This window comes from Caenorhabditis briggsae, assembly GCF_000004555.2.
Source record: "Caenorhabditis briggsae complete genome, chrIII, whole genome shotgun sequence".
In the NCBI taxonomy this organism is placed as follows: Eukaryota; Metazoa; Nematoda; class Chromadorea; order Rhabditida; family Rhabditidae; genus Caenorhabditis; species Caenorhabditis briggsae.
Genome location: NC_013490.2, coordinates 687260 through 705618, shown reverse-complemented (window position 1 = coordinate 705618; position 18359 = coordinate 687260). Strand labels below are relative to the sequence as shown.

At 38.4% G+C, this 18359-nt stretch overlaps 4 protein-coding genes across 4 annotated transcripts in view; 1 reads left to right on the top strand and 3 right to left on the bottom strand.

The window, feature by feature from the left end:
• Window positions 1–566, bottom strand: part of Cbr-hlh-33 — a gene marked incomplete at both ends in the record, with an annotated part of 5111 nt that extends 4545 nt beyond the window's left edge. Inside the window, one exon of the mRNA XM_002642817.2 lies at window positions 305–566. Within this exon, the coding sequence (XP_002642863.2) occupies window positions 305–566 (262 nt within the window). The remainder of the gene's footprint in view (window positions 1–304) is intronic.
• A 3042-nt stretch (window positions 567–3608) lies between these two features.
• On the top strand, window positions 3609–9376 carry Cbr-clp-4 (the record flags this gene model as incomplete). Its single annotated transcript, XM_045243335.1, has 7 exons — window positions 3609–3663; window positions 4966–5094; window positions 5733–6530; window positions 7139–7461; window positions 7628–7771; window positions 8345–8622; window positions 8947–9376. The coding sequence occupies 7 exons, from the start codon at window positions 3609–3611 to the stop codon at window positions 9374–9376; spliced, it is 2157 nt and encodes a 718-aa protein (XP_045095673.1).
• Window positions 9377–10439: 1063 nt separating this feature from the next.
• On the bottom strand, window positions 10440–15977 carry CBG15135 (the record flags this gene model as incomplete). The annotated part of the gene is made up of 11 exons (XM_002642819.2): window positions 10440–10711; window positions 11233–11407; window positions 11463–11696; window positions 12234–12396; window positions 13094–13419; window positions 13561–13673; window positions 14469–14834; window positions 15004–15145; window positions 15570–15672; window positions 15724–15788; window positions 15891–15977. 11 exons carry the CDS (start codon window positions 15975–15977, stop codon window positions 10440–10442), a joined length of 2046 nt encoding a protein of 681 aa, XP_002642865.2.
• Window positions 15978–16265: 288 nt separating this feature from the next.
• CBG15136 overlaps window positions 16266–18359 on the bottom strand; it is a gene marked incomplete at both ends in the record, with an annotated part of 3708 nt that continues 1614 nt past the window's right edge. Inside the window, 3 exons of the mRNA XM_045243334.1 lie at window positions 16266–16347; window positions 16995–17204; window positions 17257–17686. Coding sequence (XP_045095672.1) covers window positions 16266–16347; window positions 16995–17204; window positions 17257–17686 — 722 coding nt within the window. The remainder of the gene's footprint in view (window positions 16348–16994; window positions 17205–17256; window positions 17687–18359) is intronic.

The window sequence follows — 18359 nt, the reverse complement described above, 5'->3', positions numbered from 1 at the left end:
GGGCGTATATCTCAAAAACTACAATAACTAGACAACTTTTGCAAAGGAGTAAAATGTGTAAAATTGTATTTTATAAATTTTACTAATTGTCAACTTTTTTCTAACTATTGTAGTTTTAGAGATATACGCCTTTAAAGTTTCCCCTCTTCCCTCCCTCTGGGCGCCGTACGACGGGAGGCGCGCCAACTTTAAAGGCGCATATCTCGAAAACTACGGTAGGTAGAAAAAAAATTGTCAACTGCAAAAATGAAGTTCTAAATTTGTTCTATATTATTGTTGAAATTTCAAAATTAAAAAAGCTCACTATAATCGGACTTTTTGATCATCGCCGCCGCATTCCCAATAATAAAGCACTTATCAGGTTGCCTTGGTTTTTGATTCGTTTTATTAACTTTTCCAGCTATCGAATCATCCGGCAACAACTCCATCATCTCATTCAACACCTCGTTAAACTCCTCTCTTCGCTTCTTTTCGTGTCGAGACCTCGTTTCTTTTTTCACAGCTGTTTCCTTTTTGACGCGCAGGGAATTGTTCTTTTTTGGAGGTCGCTTTTCTCGAGTTTCCATTTTCTGGAATAGTGAAAAAATAGAAAAAAAAAGATTGGGAAAATCAAGAAAAATCCAAAATCTAAAAAGTTCAGATACCGTATAACCTTTATTAGAAGGGCCTCTTTTATGAGAGGGGACGTTTTTAAACTTCTCCAATCTTCTCAAGAAAAGAAAAAAAAATAGAAAATAGAAAAAGAAGAAGAAAGTGGACAATCTCCATCTCACTCCCACCAAAAATTGCCGCATCTCTGCGTCTCTCGAATTCCCTATACTATTTCTCTGTTTTCTGTCACATCGGAAAGTTTTCTAGAGAGGGAAGGCAGATGGTTGGGGGGAATGGCAAAAAAAAGGAGAAATCGAAGATTTTCATGGCCTTCCAAGGTCATTTTTCTCACTTGTATGGGAGTCTTTCTGACAGGTTTTTGGTTTGGGGAAATTTGGGAAAAAAACGAAAAATGTGGGTTTACATCAGAGTTGTCAGGAAGTGAAATTTTGGAACTCGGAAGTCGGAAGTCGGAAGTAAATTTTCTAATTAGGAAGTCGGAAGTCGGAAGTGAAAAACGCCCGGAAGTAGGAAGCCGGAATAAGGAAATCGGAATTAAACTTTAAAGGTGGGGGGACATGAAAAAAATAATGTTCTCGAAATTTCGTTTAAATATGCCCATCGAGGAGTTGAACGTGTGGGGGCGAGGATTGAGGGTGCGGCGCCGCTACCGACTGAACTACACGGGCAAAGAGAAAGCTGTCGCCCGATTGCATACATAAAGGCGAGGACGACAGCTGTACGCAGAGTGGCGTTGAGCGTTGTACACCGTCACGGTAGAATGCATACTCTGGCCCCAAAAATCCCCCGTAAAATCTCCTGTCCCCCCACCTTTAAAAAATTTAGCTATGTCTACGGTTATTTCAGACCATATTTTATGTTATTCACGGTAATTTCGGCAATTTTTTTATATATTTTTCTGATCGAAAACGGACAAATTACGAAGATTTTCTGCAAAAAGTCGTTGGCGACATTCGAGAATTAGAAGTCGGAAATAAAGTGCGTTTTTTGGAAGTCGGAAGTCGGAAGTAGGAAGTCGGAAGGGAAAAATAGCCTGACATCTCTGAATCTGGGATTACTGTAGATTTTGGGAATCTAGGATTACCGTAAATTTTTAGAAAACCAGGATTACTTTAGATTTTGGAAATCTAGGATTACTATAGATTTTGAGAATCTGGGGTTACTGTAGATTTTGGGAGTCTAGGATTACTGTAGATTTGGGAATCTAGGATTACTGTATATTTAAGAAATCATGGAATACTGTAGATTTTGGATGTCCAGGATCGCTGTAGATTGTGGAAATCCAGGATTACTATCGATTTCGGGAATCTAGAATCACTCTAGATTTTTGATAGCCAGGATTAATGTAGATTTGAGAATCCAAGATGACTGTAAATTTTCACTATATCCAGGGTTGCTATACAAGCATCAAAAACATAATTTCTTTCAGGCCAACCCAGTAAAATACCATGAAGTTGTCAAAAACCTGCTACCCCTTCAAAAAGGCGAATGGTACAAATACCTCCCAAAAGAGGACTTCAACGAGACTCTTCTAGAACATCTAGGCTGTTTTGATGAGATTTCAGCACAGAAACATAAGAAATGTGCAAGACGTTTGGGCTGATCTTATAAAAACCCCCAATATTCCAACTGACCCATTTTTTCTCATCTTCATTTAAAGGCATCTGTTTTTCCTCACACTTCTGGAGAATTGCTCATCTTACGAAACCCTCCTCCCCCATGACATCAGTATATCCCAGGCATCTTCTCCCTTTTATTTCGAAATCTCCCCTTATCTGTCAGTCATTTCCATTTCCATTACCCATTATTCCTCATTTCATCATCACATGGTCCCCCTCTCTCTTCATGACTCATGGTCCCTTGCCCCACGACTATATATCTCTCGTTTTCTCTTTTTTCTTTTATTCCTTCTTCTTTCATTTCCATCTGACCACTAAACCAACACACACACACACACGCATTTCTGTTTTCTTTTTTTTTTTTTGGTTTTCGTGTTTTTTGTTTGGCTGTCTGACCCCTCCTATGTTCTCTTTTATGTTTTCCGGGTACTAGAACAGTTCAATTTGAAAGGAAAGTCCATAGTTCCATTTGAATGTTTGAGAAATTAAGCTAATTTTGAAAAACAGGGACTTCAAATGATTGAATCGATGTTTATAACCAGGAGATTGTAGCCGCCGACAGGCAGCTGAAATTGACTGGTTTTCTTTAAACGTTGTCCTGCAGAAATAGAAGAACGTCTCCAGAAGACGTCAGAAACAGAATTTTCAAAAAAGAAACGGTCGGGCATCATCTCGCTGCTATTTGGGATCATCTAGAAAAATTTGGGACATTTTGGCCCAGTGCGACCCGGGAACAAACGGACACACTCACACAGAGAATTGATTAGTAAAGATAGGGCGGAATTACGAACCGAGGACATTTTTGATTCGAAATTTCTGACATGAAATTTTTCGGTTTTTGATTTTTAATCGATAAAAAATTAGCTAACACTCTGGAAAACTTAATTGCAGTTAATTATCCTATAGTATTTAATTGGCTAAATTTCCAAAATTATTTTTTTTAAAACTCCCCCTCAGTTTTCTGCCTTTTTTGACTACCTACGTACAAACATCAATATCAGCACCTCATCAAAAAACCCTCTCTCTCTCTCTCTCTCTCTCTCTCTTTCTCTCTCTCTCCCCGACTAGTTGAGGTTGTTGTGTTCCTTTTCACAGTTTGTTCTCCATTTTTATGACTATGTTTTTGTTTTTGTTTTTTTTTTTAATAACACAAAACCTGTAATAGAAGGGCCCTCAATTTTCCTCGGTTCCTCTCAAAGATACAAGGAATCTGTAAACTGATAAAATGTTTATCATAACATCACAAATGTTTTATCAGTTGAGAAATTTTTGATATCTCTCATAGGAACCGAGATAATTGAGCTCAAACCTGATAGTGCCCTTCTATTGCAGGTTTTGCGGTATTTTTGAAATTATTCTAAAAATTTCTAGACCAATATGGCCAACCATGCAAAGCTGGTGGACCAAGAGATCTATAAGAGTCCGGTGGATGGTGAGTTTTGGGTTTTGAAATTTATATGATTGGGCTTAATAGACTAATTAAATATTTTACGGAAAAGTTTAGTCTATTTTTAAAATATTTTAAATATTCCCAAAGATTCCAAAAAACAATAATTACAAACTACCACATTCCCTCTAATAGAAGCCCATGAAAATCGTCAACTTTGAGCCCATATATCTCATTTTCTGTAAGAGATATCAAAAAGTGGTCAACTGATAAAATATTTATCATAATATCACCAACATTTTATCAGTTGTCAAATTTTTGATATCTCTCATTTGAACCGAGATAACTGAGCTCAAAGTTGACGGTTTGGTTTGGCTTCTAGTAGATGATACATGGTATTTTAAAATGATTGACTTCCCTGGAGCCCAGAGCAAAAATGGCAACCTTTTGAAAATGGGAATTCTAGATTTAAAAAAAATACCAATTTTCTTGATGGATTTTTTTTTCTAGAATGTTCCGAAAATTCAATTTCCCTCTACCAATCTTCTCGAATCCCTAAAAAATGTTCTTTGCTCCCAATTCCCATCCATTTGTATTCTGCTCATCCTCCTCCAATTTCTATGGAGTGCATTTCTTAAAGAGGACGTCGTCTAAATGAGTTACACTGAGAAATAGTGTATAGCTAGAGAAAAGGAGCCGTGCCTGGCTCCTCCGGCTCTTTGAGCAAAAATTTTTTTTTCAAGAGCCATATTTTTTGTTTTTATGCTCTAGCTCCTACTGGCTCTCCTCTGACTACCTGATAAGAAGCAAATATTAAATAATAAAAAATAAAAAATAAAATCAAAATTATACCCTTTATTATTCCCCCAATGTCTTCGTCCCGTACTGTGGACTATAAGAAGACAATCAGCTACAGTAATAATGAGGTTACTGTAACCGAGACTTTTGTCGAAAATCGAAATTTTCATCGTGTTGTGAGGACCATTAATGGGAGTCCGGTAGTTTTGGAGGATTCGGAAAAATTGGAGAGCCCAAAAAATGATAAAGTTATGGTGGATGAAGGATCGGGAGGTAATTTTTGACTTGATGAAACTTAAATTTTCAAATTTGCCGCATTGAGTACAATCATGACCTACTTTCCTTAAATTCCATTTTTGAACCCCCTATGCGCCTTTGAAGGGCCAATTTTCTAATTTAAAGGAACATGTTCATGTTTATACTCATTTTGAAGCTCTTGACAAGGCAAGCTCAAAAATATAAATTAATTTTGAAAATTTTTAATTCTAGCCAAGTTATAGGCATAACCAAATTTCCAAAAAAAATTTTTTTCCAAAACACAATTTCCAGATTTCGAGCTTAACTATGCCGAGTATCTGAAGGATGATGAGGATGAGGTGGCTCCGGATGGCAAGGAAATCGCTGTGAGCAAGGCGCCAAAGACTCGTGCCAACCATGGCTTGGGGTGTCGGATGAAAGGTAAAAATTTAAAAGTGCATATCTCAAAAAGTACGGTAACTAGCTAAAATTGATCAACTACAAAAATGTGTAAAATTTTACGCTGACAATTTTGTAATTAACATTTTTTTTAGCTATTACAGTTTTTGAGATATGCGCTTTGAAAGTTGGCACGCTTCCCCCTCTCTTCAAATGATGTGCAAAACGGCACGCTAACTTTAAAGGCGCACATCTCCAAAACTACGGTAGCTAGCCGAAATATATCAATTAGAAAAATGTGTAAAATTAAATTTGCTCTATTTTCTGTGAACAATTTTGTACCAGTTTTTGCGGTTCTTGAGATAGGCGGTTTTGAAGTTAACACATCCTTTTCTCAAAGAGAGAGGGCGAGTCGAGCCTAGTTTGAAAGCGCATAACTCAAAAACTACGGTAGCTAGCTAAAATTGATCAACTACAAAAATATGTGAAATTTTATGTTGAGCAATTTTGTAATTTGTATTATTTTGATAGCTATCTTCCTTCTAGAGATATGCGCCTTTAAAGACTGCTGGGCTGTCTGCTAATTCAAAAAAGTTTAGAAAACTTCCAGATTATTTTTTTTTAAGTTCGGAAATTCTAAAAGTTTTCTAGATTCTAAAAATTAACTTTGCAAGTTCCAGGTCTGTTTGATGGCTTTGGTGGTCACGACATCAAGAACATCATGCGTCATATGCGTCGTCGTCATCCTCGAAATGGCCAAGCGCTGACCAATTTCATGTTATCCGGAAAAATGGAAAAAGTCGTGGACCAACATGTCCGCGATTTTGTCCACCATTTTGGCCGGATCAATCCGGACAATGGAAGAATCATGGGAGCGATTCGAGGCAACGATTTTTTCAATTTCGGAGGTCTTCATAACAATCTTGGCAATACTGGAAAAGTCTATTTGGATAAATTGATTAGTGGAAAATGCGGGAAGCGGAAGGTTCATAAATTCAAGCCAATTGTTCCGGAGTTGGATTTCGGGGGAAAAGGAGCTGAGCCAAAGGCTCCAGGAGGTACTGTAGCGCCACCATCCAAGCCAGTAGCTCCAGTGCCCACCCCAACCCCAACCAGCCCAATATCTCCCATCGAATCTGTCTATCCCACTCCCAAAGCTTCAGATTTCGGTCTTGATTTTGAGACTGAACGAGAAAAGTGTCTTCGTAACAAGACCCTATTCGAGGACCCTGAATTCCCAGCAAACAACTCTTCTCTCTACTACCGTACTCCACCAAGGGACAGGATTATCTGGAAGCGTCCCGGAGAGATCATTATGAATCCTCAATTGATTACTCAGGGGGAATCGAGATTCGATGTGAAGCAGGGAGCATTGGGTGATTGTTGGCTGTTGGCGGCGCTGGCTAATATCACTTTGTACGATGCGCTGTTCTATCGGATTGTTCCACCAAATCAGAGTTTTACCGAGAATTATGCAGGTGAGATTGTTAGCAAGAAATATTAACCTATACTTTGAGCTCAATTATCTCAGCTCCTGTGAAAGGTATAAAAATTTTGTCAACTGATAAAATATTAGTGATATTATGATTAATATTTTATCAGTTGACATATTTTTGATATCTCTTATAGAAATCGAGATAATTGAGCTCAAATTTTAAACGTCGCCGCTTGCCAGCTGAGCTACGCGGCCGGCTGCCGACATCGTCACTTTGCGCCTATGTAGCTCAGTTTCTGTAAAAGATATCAAAAAAGTTTTAATTAATAAAATGTTTATCATAATATCAAAAATATTTTATCAGTTGACCGATTCTTTATATCTTTTATAGCAACCGAGATAATTGAGCTCAAAGTTAGAGGTCAGCCTGCAAGCGTCGACCGACTCTTCATCTTTGAGCGCATAAATCTTCTTTCCTGTTAAAGATATCAAAAAAATTGTATTGATAAAATGTTCATCATATTATCAGCAATGTTTTATCAGTTGCCGAAATCTTATCTCTCTTACAGTAGTTGAGATAATTGAGCTGAAAGTGCACATATAGGGTGGGCTCTTGTGGTCAACCTTCTTTCCCAAAGAGCTTTTTTTCAGGAATCTTCCATTTCCAATTCTGGCACTATGGAAAATGGGTGGACGTGGTTGTCGACGACCGTCTCCCAACTGTCAATAACAAATTGTACTATCTCCACTCAGCTGATAACACTGAATTCTGGAGTGCCCTAGTTGAAAAAGCATATGCGAAACTTCATGGTGGATACGAGAACTTGGACGGGGGAACTACTGCAGAGGCATTGGAAGATTTCACCGGAGGACTCACAGAGTACTTTGATTTACGGAAGAGTGATAAGCCTACTGTACTGGCCGCATTGGTCAAGGGAATGGAGATGGGATCGTTGTTTGGGTGCTCTATTGATGTGGGTTTTTTTTTCAGCTTAATTATCTCGGTTCCTATAACTACTATCAAAAATCTGTCAACTGATAAAATGTTTATCATATTATCAGCAACATTTTATCAGTTGACATATTTTTGATACCTATCCTAAGAATCGAGATAATTGAACTCAATATTCTAGTTTTTAGGCCGACGCCAACATCAAAGAGGCTCAACTCCGGAATGGTCTTGTCTGCGGACACGCCTACAGTATCACTGCAATTCACAGTATTCCCTATTACGGTCAGGACACCACACTCATGAGATTAAGAAACCCATGGGGTAATGAGAAGGTAATTTGATTCGTTTTTTTTGTCGGTTTTGGAGATATGCGCCTAATAAAGTTCGCCATCAAAAGCAATTCTTTAAAGGCGCATATCTCGAAAACTACGGTAGCTTGCAAAGAAAAATCAATTAAAAAAATATTTCACATTTAATGCTGAGCAACTTTTTAGTTGACAAAATTTTGATTGCAATTTTCCTTTTTGAGATATGCGCCTTCAAAGTCGACGCTTCCTTTTCTATGTGCCTCACAGAAGGAGGGGAGCCGCGCCTACTTTGAAGGCGCATATCTCAAAAACTACGGTAGCTAGCAAAAAAGGGCGAATTAGAAAAATATTGAAAATTTTATGCTAAGCAATATTCTAGTTATCAAAATTGTGATTTTTATCGCCCTTTTTGAGCTATGCGCCTTTAAAGTTGGCGCGTCTTCCTTGCACCTGGTGGGCCAAGAAGGGGAGCCAACTTTAAATGCGCATATCTAAAAAACTACGGTAGCTACGAAAACCAGATGAATTGCGGAATTATAGGGTTACTTTCTGTATTTACAAATTTCCTAATCTTTTTAAACTAAATGTTCTCCATAGGAATGGAACGGCGCATGGAGTGACGGCTCTATGGAATGGTCGAAAATCGACGAGGCGACCAAGAAACAAATCGACGTTCAGTTCGCCAGGGACGGCGAGTTTTGGATGAATTTCGACGATTTTTTCGCCAATTTCACACAAATGGAGTTGTGTAATTTGACTGCCGAGATATTCGACGAGATTGCTGAGATGACTGGAGTGGACAGGGCTAAGGAGACGTCTCAAGAGGAGGAGCATCAATGGCATGAGGTGATGGAAGATGGAGAGTGGAGTTCTAAGTAAGTTTAAGATTTTTCGGGGGATTTTTTATATCAAAATACTCCTCAGATTCCTAGCTACTAGAATATATAATTTTCTTTAAAAATTTCAAATTTTGAAAGGATCAACGGGTGTAAAGAGTTACAACGCTTTTCGGCATGAAAATACCTTTGGGGGGGGGGGGGTGGGGCTCAAGCAGAAGGCGCTTACGGTATCCCGCCTTATGGGTCTCACCACGAGTTTGGTATAATTTTAAAGCTCTTGATCAGCTGAGACTGATTTCGATGGATAAATTCATTTAGATTTGCCTAAAAATCCGAAAAAAAAACAAAAAAGTTTTCCAGAAAAGGCACAGCTGGTGGATGCAACAACAACCCCTCAACCTATCCCAAGAATCCCCAATTCGCCGCCTCCTTCACCGCCCCACAGTCTTCCATAGAAGAGGATGGAAACGTTACTGTAATCGTAGCCGTCCTTCAGAAGTATCGAAGAGAATTGAAATCCAAAGGAAAGGATCTTCTCCCGATTGGAGTATCCATCTACTCCGTCGGAGCATCTGGAGGCGCTAGAATCCCTCTGACTTCAGAATTCTTCTCCAGAAACCGTGCCATTGCCAAGACTACGATATTTGTGAATACCCGAGAGGTTACTGTAAGATTCCGTGTGCCACCTGGCGAGTATGTCATTGTTCCGTGCACTTTTGATGCTTACGATGATGCTGAATTCCTTCTCAGATGTTATGCAAATGGACAGCTTAGATTTTTCAAGTCTTAAGATCCAGGTGGGTAAAGTTCGGTGGAGCGCGTTTGCATTTTTTGAAAATTCAAAATTTTTCTTTTTTGTTTTGGCCTTCTCTAAGATTGAAAATTCAAAAAACTTAAAAGTGGGCGGAGCCTAGTTTGCAATATGTACAAAAATCTTAGGCTCCGCCCACAATTCTGAAAATTCTGAAAATCCAAAAATTCCAACCAAAGATCACGGGAAAAGTGGGCGGAGCCTAATTTTCAGACTTTTCGCAAAACTCTAAACTCTGAAAATGTTGAATTGTGACTTATTTCCAAAATTCTGAAAATCTGAAATTCTAAAAATTCTAAAAAGCCAAAAAATCCGAAAATCCGAAAAAACCCAAAATTCAAAAAATCCAAAAAATCAAAAATTCAGGCTCCACCCACAAAAAGTTCTGAAAATTCCGTATTCTGAAATTCTGAAAATCTCAAAATTTTCAAAAATACAAAAATTCAAAAAATTAAAAAAAAAATAAAAAATTTAGACTCCGCCCACTTTTGGGAAATTTGTGGATTTTCTGAAAAAAATTCAAAAATTCTGAAAATCTCAAAAATTCCAAAAAAACCAAAAATTAAAAAATCCAAAAAAAAAAATAATATCTAGCAGTTTAGGCTCCGCCCACAATTTTTAAAGTTCTGAAAATTATGAATTTTGAAACTCTGAAAATCCCATAATCCAAAAAATACAGAATTTAAGCACCGCCCACTTTTCCTGGCAAATAATTTAAGTCTATTTTTCAGCCTTCTCTAACTTCGATGCTTCTGATGTCAGACTACAAACTACAAACTACAAACTACACAACGAATAATTTAAATCTTGCTTCTTTCATTCCCCAGTTTTGCTGCTTTTTCTTGCTTTTATTTTGCAATGTTTCCAATAAAACAACGAATTAGGCTCCGCCCCTTGTCTCCGCCCACAATTCTGAGCACTCCAAATTTTTTCACACAGAAAAACATTCATTTACACGAGTTTGTTTTTCAGAATAACTGGCAAATTTTTCCAGACAAAAAAAGTATAAAATTTAAAAGGAAAAGGGGGCAAAAATATAGAATTATCTCTGATATCTTCTCGTGGCGATCATCGAAACAATGTCCTGTTTGAGATCAGGGGCGATATTAGGTTGAATTTGAAGCACGTTGGCAAGGAATTCGTTGAAATAGCAATCGTAGGAGAACTGGTGCTGGGAACAGGCGGTGCATTTCGATAAGTGCTCTGTGATGAGTTGGACGATGCACTCCGATGGGCTACGACGCCATTCTGGAGATGTTTGGAGGTCGTGAAGCATTTGGTATACGCTGACGCCTTTGTATTTCTCTTGTTGACCTGGAAAATGGGGGTTTTTGGGGAAGTTAGAAAAACTGAAAATTGATATTCTTCATTAAAATCAGTCTCTGCTCGTCAAGAGCTTCAAAATGAGCCTAAGCACGACTAGATTCCGCTCAACTTTCGGATTACTGTACTTTTCGTGCTGGGACCCAATTTCGAGGGAAACTAGGCGTGTTTAGGCTCATTTTGAAGCTTTTCGCAAGCTGAGCAAGCAAAAAATCGAATTTTCTAGAGGAATTCGCTTTGAAAATTGAGGAAAAAGCATCCGACAGACGAATTTTTGTTTTTGCGAGTCAACTACCTTGCCAGAGAGTGTTTGCGTACCCAGACATTTATTTGACGACATTTGACACTTTTTTTTGAAAAGTCGATTTTTGGCTTGCTTAGCTCGCGGAGAGCAAGATGAGCCTCAAAAATTGGGTTCCAGAAGTACAGTAATCCCCGGAACCTAGTCGTGTTTGAGCTCATTTTGAAGCTCACGCCGAGCTCATTTCTAAATTTCGAATACCAGAACTCACTCTGATACTGGTCCTCCCCCATAGCATCATAAACTTCGGGCACATCTGTCTCATTATACTTCTGTTGCTCCCAAAGCACCTCATCCACATCCTCCACCTCCGATTTCTGCGATTCCAAATCACTGAGCTCCGGATAGTCCGGTGTGACACAATTGATGATCACCGTTGGGATTGGCTGCAAGTCGTACGACTTTTTGGGGGTTAAGGCTGCTCGAATTATAAAAAGACACCTGAGAAATCGCTTCAATATCATCCATTGCTGCGTACTTGAACTTTGCGAATGGCTTGATGGCTTCCCCTGGATGGCAATCGTTCAGACTGATCCATATATTCTCAAATGTGAAATGATCGGGTTGGCGGCGGATTCTGAAGATGTTCGGGGTTTGGAGGAGTCCGAATTGAGGGGAGTTCAGCAGGAATGGGAGCTCTTTACAGCCACGAGCACGAGGGACATGGAACCAGATCTGAGAATGGCAATTTCGGATTTTCACTTGCTGATTTTTCAAAATTTTGAAACTCAACCTTTATATCATTGCTCAGCTCGTCAAGAGCTTTAAAATGAGCCTAAACAGGACTAGGTTCCGCTTGATTTTCGGATTACTGTACTTTTTGTGCGGGGACCCGAACATCGAGCGAAACTAGTCGTGTTTAGGCTCATTTTGAAGCTCTCGCCAAGCTGAAACCGATTCGGAGGTCAAAAATGCAAAAAAAACTGGATTTTTGCAAAAAAAAAAGCTTGAGGCAAGAAAAATCGAAAATATTGATATTTTATTATTTTAAAGTTTTCAAATTCAATTTTCCCCGGAAACTAGATTGTTTGATTTTTAGCTTTCTCAGCTCGTCAAGAGCCTTAAAATGAGCTTAAACAGGACTAGGTTCCGCTTGATTTTCGGATTACTGTACTTTTCGTGCTGGGAGCCAATTTTTGCGAATTTAGGCTCATTTTGAAGCTTCTGATAGAGCCAAAAATCGAATTTTCAAGAGAATTTTCAATTTCTCACCGCCGCCTTTTCCGTTTCTACATTTCTCACAATCACTGCTCGAATTGTTGGCGTTCTCTCGTTGACTCTAATGGATTCGATGGTCCAACGACGAGAGGCACGTTTTGCGGAGAAGAAGATCTGGGTGCCCGGTGGAAAGAATTCACGTTGGATTGCGGAGATTCTGGAAGTTTCAGATTTTTCAGACAATTTTAAGATCCAAATTTGCTATTTTGAGGTCCAAAATTGCTATTTTCAGGTCTGAATTTTTCATTTTTAAGCACTAAACTTGCTATTTTAAGATCTAAACTTGGCATTTTCAAGTGGAAATTTGTCATTTTTAAGATCCAAATTTGAGATTTTAAGGTATAAAAATTTTTTTTCCCAAGTTGCCATTTTTCAAGTCTAAATTTAGTATTTTTAGAATCGAAAATCGCATTTTTGGGTTCAAATTTGCCATTTTAAGGTCCAAAATCGCATTTTAGAGTCCAAAAAATGAAATTTTTTGAATCCAAAGTTGCTATTTTCCGGTCTGGTATATGACATTTTAAAGTCCAAATTTGCTATTTTCAGGTCTGAATTTGTCATTTTAAGGTTGAAATTTGACATTCTAAGGTTCAAATTTGGCATTTTTAGAACCGATAGATCGCATTTTTGGAATCAAAACTTGACATTTTCAGGCCCAAACTAGTTATTTCAAGGTCCAAAAACATTTTATTGTCAAGATTTACTATTTTCGAGACTGAAATTTGCTATTTTCAAGATCCAAAATTGAAATTTTTGGAACCGAATTTCTAAGTTTTAAGGTATACACTTGTTATTTTAAGATTCAAATTCGTTATTCTAAGACCCGAAATCGACATTTTCAGGTCCAAAAATACCTAAAATTGCTTTTGGGCAACCGCGGCGCATGAATAGTTCCCACGAAATCCACCACAATTCCCGGCTCATCCTTCAATCTGTATTCGTCACTCTTCTTAAATTCCTCAATCTTCTGAAGCCGTCCATCCGTAATTTCTCCAACCACAAAACGCGGATTTCCTTTTGCCGATGGCTCAGCAGCTGTGATTCCAACACGAAGAGTGCTATTACTGTACTTCGAGATAAGCCACGCCTCCAAATGATTCTCTGGGTCATCCACGTAGCATTTCAAGGCTTTTGCATAGTAGAAACCATCGTGGTCGGTTTTGGAGATGCTTACTTGGACCTGGAAATTCAAAATGTTCGAAAAAAAAAACGGAAAATGTCAGTTTTAAACCTAAAAAAGTCAATTTTCGGTCTAAAAATCTCGAATTTAAGGTTTCAAATTGGCATCTTTAAGCGCAAAAATCGCAAAAACATCCCTTACCAATCCGTTTTTGGTCACCGGCAAATTTGACTCTCCACCTGCCGGGGTGACTTCTTTGATAGCATAAATATTGAGATAGTCCAGACGGTCGGCTTTGAATGTCACATATGTTCCTGGAAAACAAATTTTCAAGGCGCATATCTCGCAAACTACGGTAGTTAGCAGAAATTTGTAAAATACAAAAATATGTAACATTCTATGCTGAGCAATATTGTAGTTGACAAAATTTTGATGGCTTTTCTCCTTCTTCAGATATGCGCATTCAAAGTTTGGTCCATCTTAGGCTAAATGATTAGCAGACCCACGAGAGACGCAGAGAAGTAGGCATTGGCCTGCTAAATAGCTAGCAGACCCATGCGCTCTATCTCTTTCTCTGCGTCTCTTTGGGATGTTATTGTTCGGAAAGGTGGAATTTGGGCCTGCTAAATATTTAGCAGACCCATGCGCTCTCTTTCTCTCTCTCTTTCTCTGCGTCTCGTTGGTCTGCTAGTGTTCGCATTGGCCTGCTTAATCACTAGCAGACCCACGAGAGACGCAGAGAAATAGACAGTGGTCTGCTAATGTTTGGCACGTTGGCCTGCTAATGTTTCAAAACATTAGCAGACCAATGTCTACTTCTCTGCGTCTCTCATGGGTCTGCTAAATGTTTAGAACACCGTGAGCGCGCGTTAACTTTAAAGGCGCTCCAGAACTACGGTAGCTAGGAAGAAGTTGTCAACTAAAAAAATATGTAAAACTTTATGCTGAGCAATTTTGTAGTTGACAAAGTTTTAGCTATCATTATTTTTGAGATATGCGCCTTTAAAGTTTGGTGTGTCTCCGGCGCGCTAACTTGGTAGAATTTTTCCTAATTTTTGAGCTAAAAATGGCCATCAGGCCTAATTTCTGCGACTTTTCGAGCAGCTTACCAATCGCCGGATACCGATCTCCATCCCTGATCACAATTCGATGAAAACACACATCCTTATGCTTCTCCTCATAAGCAATCACAATTTTTTTCGACAGCACATATCCCTTCATTCCAGTGAGCATATCAGAGATCGGTTGAACGAATTCTGGCGCCATTGGAGTGTTATCCAGTGGATCCACCTGCTGTTGAAGGAATCCTTGAATCCCCTCATTCCATTTCGCATCTTTTACACAGTGTTGGAAGGAATCTGCTGTGTCGTGGAACGAGTGAAGCTCGTAGGTCAGCGAGTGGTCCGCTTCGATTTGTACAGTAACCCAGGCGTTGACGACTACATTTGGATGGGCGTCATGTTGGATTCGGTATGCTGGAATATTGATTTTTTTTAACTTTTTTGGGTTAAAAACTCGAATTTTCGAGCTTTCTGGGGACTGTTTGGATCAAAATGACTCAATTTTGAGCTTTTTGCAGTAGAAATTCAGCATTTTTGGCTTAAAAACCCGAAGTCTCGGATCTTTTTATAGCTAGAAACTTACGAATCTCCAAATCTGGCCAAATATTGCACATCCATAGAACTTTCCGATTCCTGGACATGATGCCGTGCAATAGAAGTTGCGTTTTTCCTTCACTAATACGGCACGGGTAGACTGGTTGGACACGGGCGTAGTCATAGACGAACTGCAAATGTTTTGGCCATTTCTTGCCCTATGCTTGCCCATAAATTGTACTTTATTTTCGCCTAGTTTTGATTCTTGCCGCTTGCCCAAATCTTGCCCATTCTCTGTACTTCATTCTCGCCTAGTTTTGATTCATTTTTTGCCCTAAGTTTGCCTATTACGCCTATCTTTGCTAGATTTGCCCATCACTTGCCCAAGCCTTGCCCATTATTTGTCCAACCTTTGCCTATTCTCTGTACCTCATTTTCGATTTGCCCATATCTTGTCCATTACTTGCGCTACCCATAAATTGATCTACTGTCTACTGTACTTTTTTGTCCATTTCTTGCCCATTACTTGCCGATTCTCTGCACCTTATTTTCGCATAGTTTTGATTCACTTTTTGCTCAAATCTTGCCTATTTTTTGCACAACCCTTGCCCAAACCTCAACTTTCCGATTCTGCTCATCATACTCATCCCATGCCAGCGTTTGTCCATAGAGCAAGTCTGCATCAACGAGTCGTTCGATTTCTTTGGGTCCTCGTGGCCTGCAAGAACAATGGCCTAGGAAATTTCTAGGCCACCAGGAGAAAGCTTACGTCTGTTTAATCTGTTTCTTGGTCTTCTGTTTGTTGACAGCGATCAGTTTGAAGTCGCGGACTGACTGAAAAGGGGTTTCTCAGATTTTTAGAAAAACCAAAATTTTTTAATTTTTTTTTCAGAAATTCAAAAATTTTGGATTTCTCTGAAAAATTTCAGAATTTACCAAATAGTTGTCCTCAAAAATCAGCACCATATTATAGACCATTCCGGCGCCTGGCGATCCGTTTGTGAGCACGATGCCACGTGGCATCTGTAATATGAGCTATTTTTGCCAAATTGTCTAAAAATTAGTCTGGGAAAAATATCGAGAAAGTGGTATTTGGATGGTATAACTTCTGAAAATTTAAAGAAAAAGACAATTGAGAGACCCGGAAAATGTTCATAGAATTAGGAATAGAACAAGAGACAGTAAAAAACGAGTTGAATCCAAGAAATTGGATATTAAGGATTTAAAAAAAATCATAAAAATCATAGGAATAGCCGAAAAAAAACATGTGTTTTAGAATCCAAAAAACAAGAGAAATCAAAAATTAAATTATCATTGCCGCGATTTGTGATGATGATATTCCTTCTTTCGTTGACGTCGCTCATGGCGTTCGAAGTCGGAATCCGAAGAGGAGCTGAAAAAAAAGGATATGTGAAAAATTTAAAATTCGGAAATAGCAATTTTTAAGTTTTCTGAAAAAAAAACTAAAAATTTTAAAAATTCCAAAACCCTAAAATCCTAAAATTCTTGAAATACAAAAATCCCAAAAGTCTCAAAATCTGAAAATCCCAAAAACCGGAAAATTCGACAAATCCTAAAAATCTCAAAATCTAAGAAACCTGAACAATCCCAAAATATGGGAAATTCGAAAAACCTCTGAAATCCTGAAAATCTAAGAATATCTTAAAATCCCAAATCTAAAAAATCGTAAGAATATTAAAAATTCCAAATTCCAAAAATTCTAAAAATCCAAATTTCTAATTATCTCAAAATTTCCGAAAAAAATCCCTAAAAATTCGAATAATCTCAGAATCCTAAAAACGCAAAAAATTCAAAGAATCCTAAAATTTCAAAAATCTCAGAATTCAGAAAATCCAAAAATTCTAAAATCCTAAAATCTAAAAATTTCTGAAAATCCAAAAATTCTAAAAACTCCCAAAATCCGAAGGACCTAGAAACCCTAGAAAATCAAAAACTGGTCAACAGACAACTCTAGACCTCTATTAGAAGGGCCCCTTTACAGATGCCCTTCTAATACAGGTTTTACGGTAATTCCCTTACTCAGATCTTTCCCTTCTCCTCTTTTCCGATCTCCCAGCTTTCCGCCTATCCACGTCTTCATAATTTTTTCTAGAAGAGGAATTCCTCTGATTCTCCGGGGACCAAGTAAGACTTCTGGAGCGTGAACGTCTTCTGTTATTTCTAGAAGGCTCCTCTCGATTTCCCCTTCTATCTAGAGAGCGTTTTGGAGAGCGATCACGACGATCGGATCTGAAAATGGAAGAACGTTAATTTGGCGGTTTTCTAGGCCACAAAGCTGTACCTGTTCCGTCTAGAAGGTTCTGGAATGTATCTCTCGCCTCTCTCCTTCTCCTTATTCGGTTTCGCCGGTCTTTTAACTGGAATCACAGGCTCTGGAGCCGCTTTTGGCACTGGAGACTCCTGTTTCTTCTTCATAAAACTAAGCTGTTTTAAGAGAAGATTCGCAGCGGGACTCTTCGAATTTTTAGCTGCATTTCCAGAAGTTTCTCCATTTTGACTTGCTGGAGAGTCTAGATTCATCTGATTTTGATAGTGCTGCATTGCGTGTTGCTGATAGAATTGCTCATCCATCAGTTGGGTAGATTGGCGGGGTTGATTTGGGTATTGGGCCAGGAGCATCATTTTTTGCTGGTATTCGTACTGGAAGAGCACTTCGCCTTCGTGAACTTCTAGAGCATGTTCCCCGTTGTGGAATGGAAGGATTGGAGTGCCTGGAATCATGGTTTTCCAGTTTTATTGTATTGAAATGTGTAGGAAAACATATAAAAATCTTTAAAAATGGCTTCAAAGTTTATTTTTAGAACGTTTGGAAGATTTTCGAATCTTTTTTGAACTCCCGCCAGAACTGAAAACTTCGAAAAATAGCATTTTCTGCGATTTTTCGCAAATTTTTAAACCTTTTTAGATTTTTCAGCTATTTTTGAAGAATCTTTCGATTTTTCCGGTTTTTTTGTCTGAAATTCTATGGAACGGTGTTCATGAAGATTACTGTAGACAACAAATTTCCTTTTTTCTGCATTTTCACGTCATTTTGTTTGACACAAAAAAAACCACTATTGTCTATTCAAAATAATCGCGCGGGTGAACGAGTAAAAAAACGTGTAGAGAGTCTCCAAACCTGTAGAAGCGCTGTAGAGACGCAGACATTTTTACTCGTTCACTCGCACCATTATTTTGAATAGACAATAAAGGAAATTCGTTGCCTAGAGTAATCTACAGTAATCTTCGAGAAGATGAAATTTCAGACAAAAATTCGGAAAAACCGAAAAAGAATCTTTAAAAATACCGTAAAACCTCTAATAGAACGACACCCGGATCGTCCACTTTGAGCCTATATATCTCATTTTCTGCAAAAGATATCAAAAAGTGGCTAACTAGTAAAAT